Source organism: Cydia splendana, chromosome 7 (assembly GCF_910591565.1).
Source record: "Cydia splendana chromosome 7, ilCydSple1.2, whole genome shotgun sequence".
Lineage (NCBI taxonomy): Eukaryota > Metazoa > Arthropoda > Insecta > Lepidoptera > Tortricidae > Cydia > Cydia splendana.
The window spans coordinates 8929258-8945259 of NC_085966.1; the positions used below are offsets into that span (position 1 = coordinate 8929258).

Below are 16002 nucleotides of genomic sequence, written 5' to 3' on the forward strand. Positions count from 1 at the left end.
CAATGGAAAATTCATTATTTTAATTAGTCTTTCTTAAAATGTATGTATCAATCCTTTAAGAAACACAATTATTTATCAGCAGGAAATGAAAACTACAGCTAAATGTTTATAGCTTTGAGTGTTTTGTAAATTAGCCTCTTACAGCTGGTTGTTTGACATTTGATAGAACAGATATGATATAGGTAGTGGGATGACATCTACTTACAAGACTAGATTCGTCTGGAGATGCTAAACTAAGAAGTAGCACGCTAACATTTACGGTGAGGACACCTGAAAATGAATACGCACAAGTTGTAAACCTTAACATAGACGTTCTAAAAGCAAAGATAGTATCATTCTTACAGAACATACTGCATGACATAAGTAGACATACATGCACTTAGGCTTATCTATAGGTTTCATATAATATATATAGACATTAGGAAGTGACTAAATTAAGTGCAAGGACCTCTACATTTCACAATAATTCAACTTACACTGCAATTTAGTTGTAATCTTACCCCAGCAAATCATTAAATAGAAATAAGAAGTGCCTACATAAAATATTGGTCAGTAAGAGGCATGGTAACCGCAAAATGTTGCAATAATAATTCAAACTAATAAGAGGTATACCCGAGATTTAAAGGACAAAGAAATACAGCATAATATTATTATACGATTTGTGTTTGATGTTTGTGAAAAGAGAAAACGTAGGAAGTAACAAAGCGGAAAACAAAACAAAAGGCACTCTACTGAAATGTTTTAGCTGTCTAACGAAGTTATCATTTAATTTTGGGTTAAAACGTCAGCCAACGATGCCTGGTTGATCGAGATTTAATTATATTACAACAGTGATTAAATTATCCTTGAATTACCCACTTAGTGTTAATTAGTGTGCATAACTAACACATTTAGAACAAGGTGCATGGATGAAACATAAAGTGATTGTAAAAAAAAAATATACACAGATAAAGAAGTATTTACCGCAAGAAGAAGCCAACGTGGGAACGGATCCTAAACACATAAATAGCGTGCAAACAAGGTAGGCTCTTAATACATAAGTACTCTACGATAAAGAAAGTAAATCCAAGACGCTCCACATGGAAGGAATTCTCTTTTCAAAAACATGAAACACAACGCACCGCGATTGTGCGAGCGGGGCCGCAGCGATGACAGCCCGACCCTATTTTGAGCCAGAGAGTCATTGGGCGATGTTAGACCACAACAAAATTCTGGATCTGCAATTATTACATTAATCTTAACATCCTATTAAAAAAATAAAACAGCTAATGAGTGACGCTAATTAAGACATGATGTACGTGTATGGGGATAAGCTTACCATCTACGGGAGGAAGCAGTCTTTTATCATAGCGGGAGTTTTTCAGTAGGTTGTCCAATATCTCTTTGTCCGACTTTCCCGCTGCAAAACTGGAAATAATTTAAAGAAAAACATTCAATTTAACAGATGCTGTATCATGTCCACGATATAATTAATTCAGCCGAATAAATTTGACCATTACAAGCAGAAGAAACATCAATCTACCACGCATATTATCACGGCAAATTAAGTGTGTGAGAACGCGGAATGGCAGACTTGGTATTGATTTCAGATTAGTACCCATTACCTTGCCACAAGAGAGGGTCGGGCTTATTAACATCTAAAAATATACTTTCTCACACCAATAATCGGACGTAAGTAGACAATGAGATTTCTGGAAAGAAATCAACCCTTTAACAGTTCACTTAACACACAGGATACCAGAGAAAGAAAGACATGTGGCACAATGAGGCGCGAAATTCAAATTTTCTATGGGACGATTACCCTGCGCGCCTACATTTTTTAATTTTGCCGCGTTTTTCTACTGTCAGAAATTGCTTGACAGACTATAGTATTAACTAATTTATGTGATAATATAAGAGAACTGTTGCTGTACGAATGCTCCTCGCATAAGTCAAAGTAGCTTCTTTACATGAATACTTAATACTAGTTATTATTCAATTAATTTTATTGTATATAAAGGGAAGTATAAAAAGAAAAGATCCTGGTATAATTGATTTTTTTTTAACTTTTTTTCTGAACGAGTAGGGCGCGGAGATCTCTTATGGTTTTTAGGAAAATAATCATAACTTGGTTATATAGCTTCGTATCAAGACGAAGCAACGCTATTATTTGGTAAGTATTAAATGTTTAATTAATGACTATTAGTTATTATTTGCTAGGTTCATAACAAAAGTGTAGTTGAATTGAGTCCATTTTACATTAGAATATTATATTACTTATGTATGTAGTAGGTACCTAAAATTAATAAAATTCCACAGCAAGTTCCAGCATTAATCTATAATTATATTCACGAGGGGCGCCAGAGTTCCACAGATGATTTACATAGCCCCTCTAAAGGGTCTATAAATGGAGCGAGGAACTTAACGCTTCGGCGAGCCTGTAGCGGCCACCGCGTTACCTTCGCTTCGTCGCCCGCCACTCGCCTTTTCATGGTTTTACTCAATATGTATGAAATTAGTTTATATATTACTCTACTTTATACAAAAGCTTGAATTTAATTCTGCCCCAGCTACGAGTATTTTCATTACCGCGCTCAGTTCTCCATACGAGGCGAGCAACTCGATTTCAATTAGATCGAAATGTCGATATCGCAGTCGACCGCAAAAAGCGGCATATAGAGGGTTTGTTTATTGGTAAGAGTTCCATATAAATCTACCAGTCGGTAGCTTACTTTGTTATGTTTGCAATTTTATATCAATATCAGATATTTATTTATTACGTTTGGTCCCATTTTCCTTGCACCACGTAGGTGCTTAGAGTAAACCATTATTTATCCTTACTTACACTTTTCATTAATTAAACCTATGAATAATATACCTACCTATTTAATTACTCTATTCATTAATATTTTTTACGAAAAAATGCCTAAATCGCAAAATTATTCTGAATTGTATTCTGTATGAAATGCTCTCAAAACCCATTGGCTTTAGGGGCTTCTGGGGGTATAAAACAAACTAAAGCCTTTGAATAACGTGCCTTACTTCCCACTGAAAGCCGGTTGAAGATCGAAGGGCGATTTCCCTACATTGCCGAAAAACGCCGCAATAGCCTATATAACGCTGGATACGACTATTCGCGGGATTACTGGAACTGTGTCCATAGACGATAGTTTACTTGGCATAATATGTAGTATTTGATATTTAACCAATCGCTTTTCAGTGAAGAATATCATGAAACCGGATTAATCCTAATGAGGCCTAGGTAGCCTCTGGGTTGAAACTATTTGGAAAGTCAGATGGCAGTGGTTTTCGTAAAAAGTGCTTAGCCTGACTTGACCAGTTTCGTGGAAGATGATGATATGTAGTAACTCACATGTCGGACGTGAGAGCCGATACTTGGTTGAGCATGAGGAAGAAGGCCACGATGCGTGCCACGATGCATGACCAACCCATATTAGGACATCTGCAATCAGAGAAAAAGTCTTGAACATTTAAAACTAGCATGTATTTTGACATTGGAAATGTCTTTTCGTTCGCTCCAGTATAGGCTCCGATTTCACGAAAAAGTGCGATCCCCTTATATCTCGGAAAGTTGTGAAGATATGATATTAAAAAAAGGCTCAAAAGACGCATAATCACGAGAGCTCTAAGGTGCAAAAATATTCGAGAAAGTCAAAAACTAAAAAAGTTATGGTCGAAATAGTGAAAATAAAATTCAATTTTTTCCGAATTTTTGATTTTGGTGCTCGATAATTTGGAAACGAAGAATGATATCAAAAATTTGAGAAAAACGGCTCTGGACAATTTAGTCAGCTACAATTTGAGCCTAAAACAAAGACGATCGGGTTAAGGGTTTGCCCTGTAGCCTAACCTTAAAATAGTCAAAATGTCGGAACGACATTTTTCACATGACATTTATGACTTCATGTTTCGCAGAGTTCGTTATCGGTGTTTGTTGTGAATTATCGGGATTATGACGGCAGAATAACACTTGCACTGCGTGGGCTATCACTCGCTGCAGATTTTTCTTGGTCTAACTCTATCTATCCTGTTTGAGACGGGCGTAGATAACGTGTTCACTATTCGACAATCTATGCATTCTTGTGGTGGTGGAAATAGAAATAGAGATAGAGATAGAGGTAGAGGTAGAGGTAGAGGTAGAGGTAGAGGTAGAGGTAGAGGTAGAAATAGAAATAATTTTATTCCTGAGCACAAACACAAAATAAAAACTTATACAGAGAAACATGAAAAACAGAAAGTGCCACGAAATGGTCTCACCTCAGCATGTTGCTGGCGGCTGCTAGCAGATAGCTGATGCTGAACCCTGGCAGTTTTGGCTGTTTTGGTCATCGGACTCGTCTCGATGAGCACTTAGGAGAGTAGTACCCAAGATAGAGCTGATGCTGAACCCTGGCTGTACCTAAAGGAACTCAGGTTTGTTGCAACATAGGCACACGCTGTTTTGGTCATCCGACTCGTCTTGATGAGCACTTAGGAGAGTAGTACCCAAGATAGAGCTGATACTGAACCCTGGTTGTACCTAGCGGAACTCAGGTTTGGTGCAACATAGGCACGCGCTGTTTTGGACATCCGATTCGTCATGATGATCACATGGTAGAGCATTACCCAAGATAGCTGATGCTGAACCCTGGTAGTACCTATTGGAACTCAGGTTTGGTGCAACATAGACAAACGCTGTTATGGTCATCTCTCGTCGCGTCAAACTGCTGTCAAGAAAATTTCATATCTTGCAGCAAATGGGCCGCTGCCGATCAAGACTCGAGTGACGATAACGGTGATGTAGCTACCGCTTCTCGAGTTGACTACGGATTTGCCGCGTAATAATTTTCTTGTACTTTGAACATTAATATATCCTGCTTATTAATCGAAAAATGAAATATGTACCTATACTTATGCGCCACGGCGATAATTATTCAAACCGATACGCGTGTGGAAATTTTGAAATTTGTTTATTCACATGCGTTATGTCCAGGATACTTGTGTTAATCTAAGAATAAAATGATTATCATTCAACGTTGTAGTTTTATTTTGTAACTTTTTCCTTATCCAGACTTTCTCGTCGCTCAGCGACAATATTTTTTCGAATTCCGTAGATTCATTTCCAATGTGCTCGATAATCGTGTGAGGCACGAAATCTGTGAATTTTTTTTTATCTACTATTATAACATTTTACAAAAAATAAATCAATTTCAGTAATTTTTTGGTCATCATTAGCAGGTCAACTTTTATAAAGGTCGTTTTCGGAGAGAAAACATTTACTACAGTGAGTCTATTACTCTAGCTGGTCTAGCTAAAGAGTTCCTTCAATTTCTCCAGAATCCTATCATCAGTTCTTCTCTACCTACTCGTTATTATAAGACCACCGATTGTACCTACTAAAACAATATGTTCTTCCAATCCAATGATTTCACATGTCACATTTCAGATCCTGTTCTTTTGAAACAAAACATTGAATTTTCCAATTTGGCCAGCTCTTCATGAAATTGAAATATCCCGACGAAGTGAGAATCTACTACTTCGAAATTTTAAATCCGATTAATAAATGATAATATTGATATTCTTTTGTACAATGTTTCATGAACACAATGTGTTCAATATGTCATATTAAAACTAAAATAAATTTCATTACAGCCCAATGAAATTAGTGGTTACGGGTATGTCTAATTAGGTATGTAGTGTTTATTGGTTAGTACAATTACGTATTCATTTTTGATCTACGAGAATGTCAATATTTTCGGTAGATCGCAGGGTATGTTAGGCAAAAAACTGTATAACTAAAACGACATGTTAATTTATGCGATAGTGGCATTTATATTATTTTCTACTTCTAAGTTTTAAGTTTCAATTATAGGTACTTAAACTGCACTTTCAATAAAATGTTTTCTGTTCACCTCGGACACATTTATTGGTTTTATTAAGATTTCCCTTACTGATATTACAACTGCATAATTTTCATACGGGAACAGTCATGCGAGGCGCGGTCGTTCATGAGCAACTTACATGTCGCAAGGTCATGAATAATAATTATACATATATTTTTTGCCACTGGCCCGGAATTGAATACATGACCTACTTTCAAAAGTTGTTATGCTTATGACGTCAATAAAGGCACGAAGCTTTGATGCGGTGCTAACATAGACATGAAAATGTTCGCTTTAAAATTTAAATTGCGGGCGCGCTTAATTTAAATAAATGCCTTATCTTATATTCGGGTTACTGAATATTTCTTGACAAACATTTACACGGAGCCTATGAAAAATACTAAATTACAAAGTAACCTTTACTCGTAGCGGGTTTAACATCAACTACCGATTAATCTGTCAAAATATACAGTCCGTGAGCTCTCAATGTATCCTGTCTTATGAGCGACAAATGTGTCAGTGACAAATCAAAAGTTAATCAATACTCGCATAGTGTATTTTGTATTCAAAATAGAAACGCTCTAAAACGTTCGTAACAATTGCAATACATTTTAACTAACATAACTCAACCAGTTAAAACATTTACCTCCCGGAGCGAGAAATCGAAAAGGCAAACAAGGAACGACCCTCGAGACGTCGCCAGACCAAAACTCTTTATCAACTTCGATTGGCTTAGCAGTTCGTACTCGCGCTAGAACCATACTTGCATTCACTCGAAAATTTTATTGATATTGAATTTCCAAGTTCTCTGCAAGCGATATTGGCGGAGACGGGATCGGAGCAACAACTTTGCTGAACATCAATGAACTTTATGAATGCAAAATTGCAAACTACAGCTCTACTTTCATTGAATATGTTCGTGATCAAAGGTATTGAATATTGTCATGACACAATCGCTCACCAGTTGCTATGAGTAAATGTTCAGTTGGTAGGTAACTTTAAAATTTATCAGGATTACCGATGTCGACTTCCAAACAAGTAAACGAAGTAGACTACCAAAACTTATCGGGAGAGTACCTATGAGGCTTATTGAGAAAGTAAATTAAAACACTAACATATTGCCAATTTCATTTAAATTTTAGTGAACCCGCTTCGTTCTGTATAGGTAAGTCTGGAGTTTCTAGCCGTGGTAGGATAGCTAGAGGGCCACCTGGAGCTTTAACAGAAGAGAAAATACCTACATAGATTCATCGTCGCAAATTTTAAATGAGGGCAACTTTTTTAAGCAATATGGGTTCGACTCTATTAGAAGTTTTGGAAACTCTGGCATAGTGCGAGTTGATTCGTTCATCAATACCGAGCCAAAATAACTTTGCAGTCAGAAAGTTTAAGTTTCCCGTGTGACTTTATAAAGTGGTTTTCAAAAGAGTACCTACTGATGTAAGTCCTACCAAACTAAATAAAATACGGCGTGGAAATTTTACCGACAATTTACTTAAGACTTTAATTAGAGGTGCTTTTTAAAGAAATCCTGAATGATATGACTTTTGTTAATGATTGAACGTAAAAGTATTTCAAAATGAAAAAGAAAAACACAATTCGTTGGTGGTTACACAAATTTTTTAGGTTCGTTAGATTGAAAAACAACTCGAACTATATAGTCAAGTTAGCTATCGCGGTCGAACTATTATTAATTGCCTACTGACTTTTGAATCAAACAGATATCAAAATAAAACCATCTGAATATTTTTCCTTGTCTGAAAAAAGCTCGATTTTTCTGAAATTGTTCTTTCAATATCAAAATATAAAGACACAATACCTTTCTGCTGACTGCAGAGTGGTGTCGGCATGTGGAGTGATCAACGCGTCCGCGCAGGCGCCCACCGCCGCACCATCACGATGCTATCTGAAACAATATAACCACAATTTGTAACTATTTAGCTATTTATATTATAGGTACATTTTAACATTTTTACGAAAACAGCTTTTAACAGTCTATAGGCTAGATGACAAGTTTTCATAAATGGGATCAGTCGATCAGGTTTGTTTTTCATTCTTGCACTGCGTATGCTATCGAAATCGTTGCAGACATCTTGGTCTAACTCTGTAGGTAGAAATAGCCTTATTTTACGAGTATCGGGGTAAAATAGGTCCAACGGTACCATAGAGAGATGGCGCCGATTGCGACCTTCAGGTCTTGTTTCATGACATAACTAAACATGTCAGCAATCCTTTATGTTATAGTTAACCGTAACAGATACATTTATGATAATTCTATAACGCTAAACTTTACAACCAGGACGTTTTAGGTATGTGAATTTACTCATCGTCATTTTAATATTACTGCGTTTTCCTTTTCATATTGAGGTTGGTTATGACTGTTATGAGTCTATACCATGCCTTTCAAATTACTAAATTGATGTTAAGTATTTGTGTCCTCCAGTGCTCTCCAAATTAAACTGTAGGTAGGCACGTCATTGACAAAAAGGGCTATGCTAAGTCGTTTTACGTGGTTATATGTATGGCGTGGCTATATTAATTAATTATGTACATTGTCAGTGCCAAGGGTGCGATGTCATACCTAGTCAGGTGCATTGAAACATTTGTATAGTAACGTCTATCAAGAACCTCACGTAGAAAACAAATTTAATATTCCCAATAAAATCGATTGTTCTACAGACCAAACATCATTTTGTTCATGTCTGTTAGGTAAACAATCCAAAATTATTCGAATATGGAACGTACCCAGCATACAGTTATGTTTCAATTTAGGGGTAATTCGCGTCGCTAGTATAAATGTGAACGCGTTGGGTTATATTTCAGCCTTACACCCCCTTTTTCATCAGCTCTCTCCCGGGCTTAATTAAGTCAGCAACGGCTTCCCATTTCTGCAATTCTTTCGCGGACGTGTTTTTGTTTTGCTCCACATTGCCGTTTACTGCTGGGCACTTAACAATGCCCATGGGCGCGACTCTCCATTGTCTTTATCAGTTTCGTGACATTTATATTTTTTGACTTAATAGCAATTTGTCTTGTTTAAAGTTACCATAATTCTTTAATATCTTTATGATCACAATGTCACGCTCGTATTTATTACCTCCCTTTATAATTAGCAATAAATATAGCTTATGTAAAATTTTATTAATTATCCTTAATTATTTTATGCTCGGTTACTGTTTCACGATAAATAATTCATTAGCAAAAGACAGTGTAAGGGAATGACAATGACACTTTTTTTTAATTTGGACTTTGAATAAAAGGAACTTTGTAACAAAAGACTGTTGTTTTAAATTACATAAAAGCTGTGCCACTGATAAAGTTTGTAGCTGAATTTAGTTGTGCGCATTGTTTCGAAGCATCCCTTAATAGTGTAGTAAATAAAGGAAGTGGACCCCGCAGTAATTCCTCAGCCAGAAAAATCTTTACAGTATGATAAAGTATCAATAAATAAAAAGTATTGTATAAATTTCCAAAGAATAATTATAATAGGATTTAAGTAAATACCTAAAGTCTTAAATCGTTAATATCTTTTTACGGAAAAATGCTCCGTTTAAACCTTCTTCTCCGGACATATTCATGTAACGTATTGCAACAATATATGAAATATCAAAAAAAAATATCCCCGCAGAAATACCAATATTAACAAAATATAATTTTTTGGCGTGTCTTGGACCGGAAAATTGCTCAGTCTAATTTTTTCACTAGAATGACATTTTATTGCCGATTTATACCTACAAATTGAAAATCTAAAAAAGTTACCATGTAACTATACTTTTTTTCAGAAATTGCCTTTTTACTCGCTGTGGAAAATTTCTCTATCCATTTTATTTATTGAATTAAGTTCACAGTTTTCTTTCCATTCAACTATAAAAACATCCAAAAAAATAACGAGCGTATTAAAAACTAAACATATCGGGAGCAGTGTATAGGGAGCGGGGTGTACAAGGGATGATATTTCTTTTGGATATTTTGGATTTAAGTATATACGTGACTACTTAGTATATATTTAAAAAGAAATCAGACTGAGAAATTTTCCACTCTCAGTTTTTAATAGTTCTAAAATACTTAAACTTGGGTATGCATTTTTTTTTATTTTCTTACCCACTACGCCAAATTATATTCTAAGATCATATAAGAAGGAAAAAATGGCAGAGTAATTTTCCGATGAAAATGAGCGTCAAAAAAGGAATTATCATAAAATAAATATTCTCATGTTTGACAAAAGTTTTAGATTTTCTTCTAGTATCACATACTGATACAAATAACTTATTTGGAAAAATAATTTTGGACGGAGGATCGGTTCAATATATAAACAGATTTGTATTTTTACGTATAAATACCTAACTTAGGAGTGTTTTTTTTTAAATATTTATATGTTAGTTTCAGCTCATACTACGTAGGTTGCCCTGAAAGTTTCGGGAATGGGACACTTAGAAATAACATAATAGAAACAGGCATATAATTTATAAAAATGTAACTCTTTATAAAACTTTTAAGGTATATTCCATTTGGTTGTCATTTGTATTTAAGAATTACTGGCAATTTGAAAATTGTATGTCGAACATTATTTGAATTTTTGGCCAAGTGATTTTTCGGATCATATTTTTAAACGGTTTTCAATATGCCCTCAGCGAACAAATAAAAGTTACAATGGGCTTCTGTTATTTTTTTATGAACTAGAGTTCATCGTACGCTCGTTTGCAGTTAAAATTAAATATGAAAGTCACTTTCATTTTATCCCATGGGTGATCTTAAAGAAGCATGTCATTCCAAAGCGACGTCAAAAATTAAAATCGCATTTGTGCTGTTAATTAAAAAGACTGCCAAAAAAGTTGCATATCGGCAGATTTCGACATTCCTAAATATTCATATGACAACAGTAAAAAAATCTTTTATATATATATATATATGTAAAAAAACTTCAATTCCGTTGGCTACTCCACGAATTTCATACAAAACCACTAAGGCCCCAAAATCGCCATACAAAAAGGACTTTGGGATTATGAGCCGTGTGCATTACAGAATGATTACTTTCAAAAGAAAATTTATATGCGTGGTCAGTTTGAGTTTAAGTATGCATTACAATAAAGATTGACTGTCTAGATGCGACAGTTTTCTCTATTCCCGAAACTTTCAGGGCAACCTACGTATACAATAACCAAGCAAAATTTCATCGACTGAGAAATTAATGCATGGGTCTCCATACAACAACTTGCTTCATTTACTACACTATAACGACACGTACCTAGTGCCTACTATTGCCGTGTGCATTCAATGGAGCCGTTAATCAGTTCACACCAGTATATGATTTATAACCTAGATAGGAGGTACCTAGGTATGAATGTATTCCTGAAATATGCTTATCACTAATCTTTAGTCCCCATTTCAAAAATATAGTTGACGGATGGTTTACGATGTAATAATTTGTATTTTATGATTATGAAGACCATTTGCACGGCCCCTATAAAAAATGAACCTAATTTACCTGACATCCTATGGGTTTGATCTTGAATGTGTTTTTACCATGTTGAATTACGATATCAATCGCATTAAAAGCACACGCTTGCTGTGTTACTCGATCATATGTGTAAGAGCATGATGCACTGATATTCAAATTAAACTTGAATTTTTGAATAGAGTTGAATTAATACCCTTTCCGATTCGGCCCGTTCAGACGTGACATTCACTCTCAATTAACCTTATTGTATTTTATTTATATTTATAAAATACTAATGGCGTTATTAATAAACGTTTGTCAAACCGATGCTAACCGTCTGTCCCTATCCCTCATTCTGACATTTTAGTTCGGTAGAAAGAGTCAAAATGTAACAGCGGTTTATAAGAGTTTGCTAAGTTTTATTAATAAGGGGGTTACTACAGACAGTTAAAATACATACTTAACAATGTAAAACAGATGAGCCCAATAACGAAAACAATGTCGTCAGTCCGTGGGAGGATTATGCAAATAGAGGATTCCCCGAGCCGTCGAGATCAGTTTCGACAAGAAAAACATTGTCTCTGTTTTTCTCAAGCCCTGTAATTCCCATTGCTATCTGAGCACCTGCGAACAGGCGATCTAGTTTACAGTTACTCAAAGCGGGTACAAATCATAAGGTAAATCTTATACTGGTTCATTTATAGTGAACTATCGATGGTACTCGGCAAGTTATGAGAATGCCCATCTCGACTGTAACAAGATAACTTATAAAGACAAGAAAAATTTCCCTACGTTTTAGATATTTTACTTTCCTATTTACGGCAAAAGCTTAACGCTTATGGGAAATGCTAATTAAGTTAAACAAAGTCTGCAGTTGTAGTATATTATTAAAAGGCACGAAGGGACAAAAGACTGGAAGTTGTTCTTATATTTTTCAACCAACCTTTGTTTATCAATATCATGCACACATACCTACAGAGTTGTTACAAATCCCCCCCGTCGTCAAAACGTCGGATTAAAGGTAAAAACAATGAAATTATATCGCGGTAGACCCGTTTGTGTAATTAAATATTTGTTACAAATCATTCGACCACAGTTATTCATTTTTAACGTGGAGGTTAATAACAACGTTGTAATAAGTATTAATTGGTGAAAACCACAACATGTTGACCAAAAACCACAATTTGTTTAAATGCGCAATAATTTTACGTTACTCCCGTTTTTTGGGTTAATTATTCACTACTGATATACTTACCTAGTTTTATATGCTCAAAAACTACAAGGAACGGACGGATGCTTGGAAGTCAGTCCTATCACCTGTCATTTCGTTATACATATTGTAGAACCTGACTTTTTAAAGCCCAACAATGCAATCCATAATCTTTTGTGTAGGTACGTATTAGTTATTTATTCACTCAACAGCTATGTCGATTGGTCGCCGTGGGACAACTAATTTATGAGCCTAAGATAAAGTTAGAAATTTCCATTTTAGGTACATCGTTAAGCTTGTTTCATGATAGCTATATCACATTTCCGAAATGAGTTATTATAGAAATTGAAAGCGCGGTAGATATTTCGGATGCTGTTCATAAAATAATACCTAAATTTTTAATTGTTATAACTATTAGGAGAAATTATTGTTTAACTATCATTAATAATTGTGTTGTAGGGAAATGATGTTTGATGAAATACTCAAACATTGCCAATTAACATTAGTTGGTAACTGTCGACCAAAACTAATATGCATATTTAATTAAAATAAAATTAGGTAAGTACTTGGTGTTTTGACAGCAATCTCAAAATTCATCATAATTCGATTTATCATTCCACATTCATTAAATTTACGTTATGGACGTCATGGTTCCAATTGTTGTTCCAAATAAGTCAATTTGAGTATAGAAATCAATGTAGAGAACTACTATGGTTAGCATAACCTTAAGAATTAGTAGTTTAAACGAAACGGAACAAACTGAAAAAAAAAGTTACTATGATTACCATTGATATTTGTTATTTTCAAAGATTTCAAGTTATACACACATCCCTCCCTTGCATTGCACTGATCATGATAATGATGATTGCATTGTGTTTTTTTCGTCTGTATCCGCTGTAAAAACAACTAGGTACTTAATACTTACCCGAATAGCAAGAGTGCATACAGATGGCGACTTTGCGTAAACGTTTTTCCATTGCTCACATATTCATATTCATATTCATATTCATATATTTATTCATAATAGTTCGTATTACATGTCAAAAATATTATTTACAAGAAATTATTTACAAAATAAGATTTGTAACATTATACAATTAAAATTATATTAAAATCTAAGTTTAGGTACTTATTTTGTACTCCATAAACTCATTAAAGCTGTAAAAAGTGTGCTCGATAAGCCATCGTTTCAGTTGCATTTCGAAGCTCGTTAATGACGGCGCATTCGTGACATGACTCGGCAGTCGGTTGTACACAGTCGGCCCCATCACGTGGGTTAGTTTCGCTGACTTGGCTAACCTATGCTTAACACCTAAGAGTCTGTGGGCATTGCGCAAGTTACGACCGTGTACGTCAGCTCCTCTCGCGTATTCATTAAGGTGGCATCGCACATAGACTGCCACTTGGTATATAACTACAGAGGGCAGCGTGAGTATCTGGAGGTCCTTAAAGTGTGGTTTTGCAGATGTACTTTGTCCTACCTGCACAATCGCTCGGACGGCTCTTTTCTGCATTCGGAAGACACGCTCCCATTCGGCAGCGCGGCCCCACAGCTCCGCACCGTATTGGAGGATCGAGTGCACAGTGGCAAAATAGCAAGACCTCACCACATCCCTGGGCACCACCCTTGCCAGGCGTCGCAGTGCGAAGCAGGCACCCGCCAGTTTGTTACAAACTTTAATAGTGTGTGCTTCCCACCGGAGGCCCCTATCAAGTTCAATGCCCAGAAATGCGGTGCTTTGGACCCGGTCTATTCTGACACGGTCCACGAGTACCACTAGATCCCTAGGATCTCTTCCAGCAAGATTGAAATGCAGGAAATGGGTCTTTTTTAAGTTAAGTACTAAGCCGTTCACACTGAAATACCGCGATACCTGACTAGCAACTTCATTTAGGCGCTGCTCGAGTTTATCTATATTGGGTGCGGATACTACAACAGCGACGTCATCGGCATACATATAAGCTTCTCCCGCTGTTATTGCTTTCGGAAGGTCACGTTGTACAAATACACAAACATTCCTATGCTAATGAATATACATGCTACAAAAGTTCAACAAAATCCGTGAGTGGGTATATTCTCAATTGTGTTATTGTAGTTTCTATTTTAAACAATAATATATATTGGTTGCAAGCGCCTAATTGCACTTAGCTCATAAGAAAACGTACAAGCGGGATGCACCTTGACCTCATCTCATGGCTCCAATAGAAGACCTGGAGGCGAATTCTAACAAATTACGAACTTTACAAATCGAATTCATTCATGAAGTGAATACCTACGCACTTTTGTAGCTTGGGGTACGTTCACATTGGCCTCCAGTACTGGCCTAATACCTACGTAATTAAGACGTACCTAATTAGAGTGACAGAGAAAGATGCCCGCAATTTGCGAACTTTGGTTTTTGCGGTAGGCTCCCTGGACAGTAGTCAAGTGTTTATACGTAGGTACATAGGTATTGGTTTGTCATAGGTACTATTGCGTTGTAATTGTTTAAATAGTATTAACAAAAAACTTTATTTTCCTGATAATCACATTGATTTCGAATTGTTATCATTGAATGTAGGCCTAAGCCTTTAGAAGATAATGGGTAAACTTTTGTGCACAAACGGAAAAGCAATTGAGGCTATTGTGACGGCTTACGGCTAATGCAATTATTTAACGTGACGTAGCGAAGCCTCGTAACTCGTAGGCCTACTGCGACCGTCGAGTGTAATACAAGTTATTTGTACCTATTACAAGTGTGGAAAGTAAGCATTTCCCAACGAGTACTTACTAGTAGCAGAGTAAACACCAAAATTATGAATGGTTTTTTTATTAATAAAAATAGATATAAAGTCAAGCATAGTTACGCTCCCAGGTTTATGTTGCTTCTAGCCTAATGGATGTAAGTGCATTAGTGCATCCAGAGATTAGTGAGATAACCGTGTGAAAAACTGGTCTGTGAGCTGTGGGCCTCTCAAACCTCCATGGCTCCGCCATTTTGTAAAATGTCTTTTAGGTACGTGGATCTACAAAAAATCGGTTGAGAAATAGACCTGTAGAGATGAACAGTCAAGTCAGTCAATCTTCCTTGCCGTATCCGGTAATGCCGATTTCATCAACAGTTTATGTCCACCACAAAACAATGCCTAGTGTGGGGGCCAGCATAAATGTAATATTGTTATAATTTTATTTCCGAAATGAAACATTTGTATTTGTCTTGTATAGTTCTTGTACAGATTATGAAATGCTCTAATGTGGCTCGCAAAACCAAACATAAACTGAACAACCGGACTTTCATAAATAAAGCATTATTTCCAAAGCGGAAACGGAGAAGCTTGGCTTGCGCTTTGCGCTCGCTCGGTCAAATAATTCTACGGTCGGTGGGCAGCTTGGACTTACGGTCGCCACTTTTCAAATTTAACCGAGCAAATCTGTCGGGTTGTAATTAAAGGATTACACCAGTTTCCGGCATTTGCATCGGTGTCCGGCCTAACCGGGGCTTATACACCGACCC

General features: G+C 36.0%; 1 protein-coding gene across 30 annotated transcripts in view; it reads right to left on the reverse strand.

The window, feature by feature from the left end:
- The window catches only part of LOC134792086 (glutamate-gated chloride channel), a 90678-nt gene that overhangs the window by 9870 nt on the left and 64806 nt on the right, over positions 1–16002 (reverse strand). For 17 of the 30 annotated variants that reach the window (XM_063763237.1, XM_063763242.1, XM_063763236.1 and 14 more), the window contains exons 2-5: positions 7681–7767; positions 3353–3442; positions 1319–1407; positions 206–270 (exon numbers count right to left, since the gene is read on the reverse strand). In XM_063763237.1, the coding sequence (XP_063619307.1) occupies positions 206–270; positions 1319–1407; positions 3353–3432 (234 nt within the window). In that variant the 5' untranslated portion in view covers positions 3433–3442; positions 7681–7767. Of the gene's footprint in view, positions 1–205; positions 271–1121; positions 1218–1318; positions 1408–3352; positions 3443–7680; positions 7768–16002 lie in introns of all 30 variants that reach the window. The other 13 variants (XM_063763230.1, XM_063763229.1, XM_063763231.1 and 10 more) reach the window with 1 other exon arrangement.